This window comes from Cryptomeria japonica, chromosome 5 (assembly GCF_030272615.1).
Source record: "Cryptomeria japonica chromosome 5, Sugi_1.0, whole genome shotgun sequence".
Taxonomy (NCBI): Eukaryota; Viridiplantae; Streptophyta; class Pinopsida; order Cupressales; family Cupressaceae; genus Cryptomeria; species Cryptomeria japonica.
The window spans coordinates 800711706-800718234 of record NC_081409.1 but is presented as its reverse complement, the minus strand read 5'-3'; the positions used below and the strand labels follow the sequence as shown (position 1 = coordinate 800718234).

Sequence of the window (6529 nt, the reverse complement as noted above, 5' to 3'; positions counted from 1 at the left end):
AGGTCGTCATGTAACCTCAAGCAAGCCTAAGATGACACTAGAAATAATATATATGCGTATGCCTTTGACTTTTTCCCGAACATAATAATTCAAAAAATAATTTATATGAATGTAATGATATAATTTATTGTTCTTTTGATAATCATATCCTCCTCCATCTTAATCACAATAACAATAAAAAAAAATTAATAAAAAATCATAACCACTTTTATGTAATCCCTAATAAACTATCAACTTGAAAGTATCAACCTTTGCTTATTCATTATTAATGTTTAAAACAAAGTTGCCACCTTCAACACTTTATAATAATAGTTTCTACTTAATCTACACTCAAATTAAGTAATTAGAAAATACTACCTAGTCCATCGTCATCTTCCCTAGGCTTATTTCCAATGCAGCCAATTCTACTAAAAAAAAAACTAAAAAACTTTCATGTTCTCTTCATTGATTCGTTCCTCTATTGACCTCTTCTTGCAACTTGATTTGAGTCGACTTCTTTAAAATCATAATTCTGATCCTCATCACTTCATCTTTCTGCACCGATCTACACAGTTGCAGAGCAGAAATCAAAATCCCACCATGGAAGGAACCAGCAATGCCAAAGCCACCAGCAGTGTTCCAAAAAAGCCCCGAACTGCATCATTTTACAGAGTAATAAAGGTTTTCTCCCCTCTTCCATACCTTGCCAAAGCCAGAGATTTCTATATCAGAAGCATGACTCAGTGTGCTGGGAGGGCTAATTACAGCGGCCTAGCTGCAGGGGCTCTCGGGGTTTCCACCATTACCCTGCCAAAAAGCTTCAGCACCTCCTCCCTTACATATGATGATGAATTTGGTGAGCTCGTTAGGGCTGCCTCACAGAGCAATAAATCATCTCCTGTGGCTCAAGAAAAGGAAATTCCCAGAAGTTTTAGTACCAATGGGGCACCTTCTGTGGGAAGGATTGATGAGGACAGTCCCTGCTATTTTGGTGGGTCTTTCAGAAAGAATGCTGCGCAACCAGATCTTCGTTACCCTCGTGCTCGAAGCTGTCGTCCTGCCCGAATTTCCCGTGTCAGGGAAGAAATTGTTGAGTGTGCGTGAAAATCTTTTGTGGGTTCTCCATTAATGTCTGGAGATTCTCAATTTGTATTTAGTTTACAGGATACCCAGAGCATAGAATAGAAGGATTGGATTGAATTGAAGTTTTATTTTGCAATGTGATGTAAATTTTGTGTGGCTCCTCCATTAATGTCTGGAAATCTTCAGTTTCTAGTTAGTTTACAGCATAGAATAGAAGGGGAGTATTGAATTCATGTTTATTTTTCTTGCACATCTCGTGAAAAGTTAAGAGTTACCTGGGCAACAGTTGACATTATCTTGGACGATTATATTTTATGTTACTCTCTTTGCACGTTTGATTGATTGATGTTATGGAAAGTTTTGTGGAGAATTGCAAAATAAAAGAATTTCTGTATTATGATAAGATTGGTTGAATTTGCAAGATGGATATTGTTTATTCTTTTAGATTAGTCAAGAAATTAGTTCACCGATCTTTCGTTATTTATTGTTCAGTTGACAAAATGCTTCTTGTCAACCCATGTGATAAGTGTTGAAGCATCTTTCGCATCATCCTACATACAAGATGTGCATGGAAGGTATGATGAATTCACACATAAAAGGCTATTCGATCTTTTTAAATCATCATTGGGTTTGAAGTGTCTAGATAGGTAATCCATTGTTTATGAACTAAACAATTTGGTTTGAGGTGTTTAAATCAATTAGTTATAATATATATAATTCATAATCATGTATTTTATAAAATATTAAATATCATAATGGTCACACTATATTATATTATTAACATTGTAACATATTACAAATCATTTCGTATGACTTTATAATATGTATCAACACACAAGAACATATATTCAGACTTCTTAGATACATATAAACATCACAACAAAACTCTACACAATATATGACGCCTATAAGTATTATAAGGTCCATAAATACATCTCAAGCAATAGTAATACACATTGTTCATTAAGTTACCAATGACTCTTATGTAACAAAGAAAGATAACAACTATTTATCACCTATAAGTGTTCAGATAAACCACAACCAAAATGCACAATAAAATCTTCAACAAATGAAATAAAATTAGCACAAATAACAATATATGTCCTATACAATGAGAGTGTATGTAATCTACAAAGTAAAATTGCTTATATAGATAAGGATGATGAGGTGAGTATATAGGAAATGGTGATTAATTACTCCTCCAAATATGGAACATTTGTGAGCTCACTTGACAAGTGTGTGGGCAAGAGTCAAATATAAATGCACTAGTTGTCTCACAATGCAAGGACACTTATCTCAATTACTTGAGGTGAGACAAAACTCTAAAAGTTCCTAATAGGAGACTTAAGCAATGCGAATAGATCTCTCTCTAGGTATGCTAGAAGCCAACTAGTTTGATAAAGTCATTGTTTACACCAACAACCCTCCTAAAGTGTAACTTAGGGACTAATATATACAATGATGATGATGGGCCCCGATGACTACTAGTCATGTTACGTACCTATGCACAAATTTCTCATAAAATAGAGAAAAAGTGAAAATCCAATGGACTCCTCTTCGAAAGAATTATGATACAAAATAAATGTACAAGTGAATAATACAGGTGATAAAAGGACTCATCATGAACCCCCAAGGACTATTTATAACGTAATGTACAATAATATTTGAACCCTAAAGAGAGAAAAGAGAGACTATATATCTTTCACATAACATGATGTTCAAATGCTCCATGTGATGTTCTACTTGAAAAACCTTTGGATTCTCTTTATGAAGCACCTCTAAAATTTGATGCAATAGATGATGTATAACAAGAACAAAAGAAGTGATGTCCTACTAAAATGAGTCTCTAGATGTTCTCAAGAAACCAACTCTAAATTTGAAAAGTAACAACAACCGAAGATATTTTAATGCATTCGTCAAACTACAATTTTCATCTCCAAAAGAGTGCAATGTCTCATAAATGATATTTGAGGAGAATTCATTTCATGCCATTGAAATAAAATGGTCATCTCCAAATAATGTTGTGCTCAAGAAGGTGTGGAAGTTTTCAAAGACACATGATTCATTGATGTGCTAAATAAATGACTCATGACAACATTCCTAAAAAGAGTTGTATTCAAAGAAAATACTAAAGAGGAATATGGAAATGCTTAATGTATTACTTAGCGAAGTGCTCAAATGCACAACTCAAAGCACCATCCTTCATAAAATTTTAAGTAACCCTCTATTTTTTGAACTTTACAACTTAGTCTATTTTACAATGCAACAAAGTCCAATACATGAATTTTTTTTTAAAAGAATTGCAAAAAATGGTGCTCAACTTCAAGCTATCAATCAAAACTTATTATACAATCAATTTCTTCTAAAAATGACATATTGTTTTTTATTAGGTAAGCAGGATTTTGAAAGCACCGTGAACCCTTGTACAAAGAAGGAAGGCATTCAGCTCAACAAAGAAGAACACAACTCCCAGAGAAAAAGGACCAATATCATGGGGAAAAAAACTAGCTTTCGATACCATCAAGGGTTTTCAAAAGGACCCAAAACCTTCATAGGTGTTAAAAAGGCACCCACAAACCTTCACTTCCATAAACACATTATCTGGAAGGACCAAAAAGGGATGGCAACCAGACCATAAATCTATAAAACCTCCCAAACAACGAGGTGTAAAAAGAGGGGGGATTTTTCCAAGGTTCCTCAAACCTTAAATAAGTGTTTTGAAATGGCACCCTTAACCAACCAGCAACTTCTAACCTGGAACAACCAATAGTAAATCAACTTCTCACTTGCTAAACTCATCTCCACCTCAATAGAAGAGGATCCCACCTCGATAGGAGAAATAGAGGAGAAAACAGATAGAGAGGTGAACCAATCAGCCCACAACCCAACATTCGAGCAGCACCAGTTGAGAGAGTACCACATAGAGCAACCACCAACCTCCTTCCAAAAGTAGATCCCCAACTCAGTAGGAGATTCTTCCGCCTCAATAAGGAATAAGAAAGAGAGCAGCAGGAGTAGAATATGCCATTCCCCCAACCAAGTAGGCAATGGAGACCCGACCTCAATAGGGGTAGACTTCACCTCCATAGACGCCATACTGGTTACAACCTTCACCTCCATAGCAGCCATATTGGGAAGATCCCAACCAAGAACAACATCAACCATTCTGAAGGAGAGAGGGAAAAACAAATCCCTGTCAAAACCATATCCTAACCAAAAACAAACAAGCCAAAATGAGCCCTTGAAAACTACTGGCATCCTTTTGGCCAACATGAGGATTAGCAACAACAACACATTGAAAAACACAAAGGCAGACAATAGTAGAATCACTGAAATACACAAAACTTCAGCAATAGAAAAAAATTGAAATATCCCTTAACAACCCTAATAGATAGGGCAAAGAACAAAAGTGTCATAGCCCAAAAGGGAAAAGAAGCACTTCGTTTCCACTCCCAACGCAAGGAGAAACACCCAAAAAGGCTCTACCAACACCCATAGAGAGAAAATAAGACCAACCAAGTTCACCCTCCACCCCTCAACACCAAATCAAATAAGAATAGAGCCATAATAAGCCATCTAGCACACATCAACCAGACCGGGAGCATCCCACAGAAGACAGCCGAAAGCCCCAATCCAAAAGCCAAGGACCTACAAACCCTCCCATAACACCAACAAAGAGAGGGCCAACAACAAAAACCAGAACAACTCGAAACCACCAAGCACCCTGCCTCACAACCCACAAACACCAACCAAACACATAGGTCCAACGACAACTACAGGGCCAACCTGCACCCCAAAAAATGCAAGTCAATAAGGAAGTAGAGGCAAAGAAGGAATGCATAGCACAAAGCCCACATTGGAGGGGAGAAGGACTAGGAGCCCTAGAAGGAGGGTCAAGGACACCCATCAAACCCCAAACCAAGAAACTTCATTACAAATTATCGTTAGAGGCAACCTTACACCACAAAACCTCCGTGAGTCCATAAACCACCATGGAAAGAAAAGGCAACAACAAAGAAGAATGACCAAACCCAAATAAATCTTTCTCCCCATCATCATCATTAGTATATACATCCTCTACTCTATCCTCAATGCCAACCCCCACTCCCGCTCATCACTCTACTCATTGTTATAACCATATCCTCTATATTTATTTAAAATTTAATTGTTAATTTACAAATGCAATATTTGGCATTTTAAAATGCATTTATTAATTTATTTTCTATGTCATTGTATTAATGATTCATGCTTGCATTTGAAATTAAAGATTTGAGAATCTTCTATAAAGTATACAACTACAATTTGTTCATGAAAGAATCATTTGATAAATTGTGACAATAAGAATAACAATTGACTCCTATGTAAAGAATAATGATAGTCATCAACCCAAGTGAAGAAGGGAAGTGAAACCTATATTATTTCAGAGGGATGGTAGAGGTATTGCACCCGTTCATCCTTTTACATTGGAAGTAATGTTGATAATATAGTCTGCATAGATTTTGCCAAATGGAGTATAAATCTATATCATGGGGATAATATTGCAAAAAAAATTAGAAATACACTAGTTGACTACATGTAGAACAAGATAGATGCCATGAACAACAAATAAGAGCGAACCAACAAAGAGAGAAAGGAATGAATTACAAATAAACTTAAGGTAAGTGTGCAACTTATTTTTTTCTTATTGATTTGAAATCTTTCTCAGTCATAATTTTATTAATGAAATAAACAAATTTGGTTTCAAGGAATTTTGATGATACAAATATATTTTCCTCTTTGCATTTTGATGAAATAATGAGAATGCAGAAATTTGTACCATTAATTGTCTGGGATAATGCTCATCATTTCTCTATAGGTGAAGATATGGACTTGAGGTATAGAAACTAGTTGTCATGTACTATAAATGGCATATCTTTCTCTCTTCATAACATTGGAGTTGTCATAGATGACTTTTGTAATTATAGTATGTAGATAGTTTGGTTGTATGTCAAATAGTCTAAGAAATGCTCTGCATTTCTTTTCATTTATGTGTTTTCTCTTCCAATTGGTGGATGTTCTTATGTTTTCCATGCAATGTCTCAGTTCAAGTTTGAATTGTTGAAGTGTACCATAGGTATGGCTGTAAATATTTGATCTCAAGATTGTGTTTTTTGGCTTACCTGGTATGAAGTGTTTCATATCTTCTTGCCCATGCTATCTTATTTTGGCATGATAGTTTGAAAGAGTATAAGGGAATGCTGTTAAACATTCTTGTAACATCTCTTTGAAGTTTTCATATTAGATTATGATCTCGTTTGGGTCGCAAGTTGTTTGATTTAGATATTTTGGGAGTGTAGACACCTAAAAATGGTCAACGCTTGCGAGGTCATACTTTAACATTTGCACATTGCCTCATTTTAGGTTTTTGCGTCGCATTAACATTTCTCCTATGATTTGCACTTGATCTTTATCATTTGCAAGCATCAAT

At 35.5% G+C, this 6529-nt stretch overlaps 1 protein-coding gene across 1 annotated transcript; it reads left to right on the top strand.

Moving 5' to 3' along the window:
• The first annotated feature begins 579 nt into the window (after positions 1-579).
• Positions 580-1089, top strand: LOC131075531 (uncharacterized). The gene has a single exon (XM_058012375.2). It carries the CDS (start codon positions 580-582, stop codon positions 1081-1083), a length of 504 nt encoding a protein of 167 aa, XP_057868358.2. The 3' UTR covers positions 1084-1089.
• The last annotated feature ends 5440 nt before the right edge of the window (positions 1090-6529 follow it).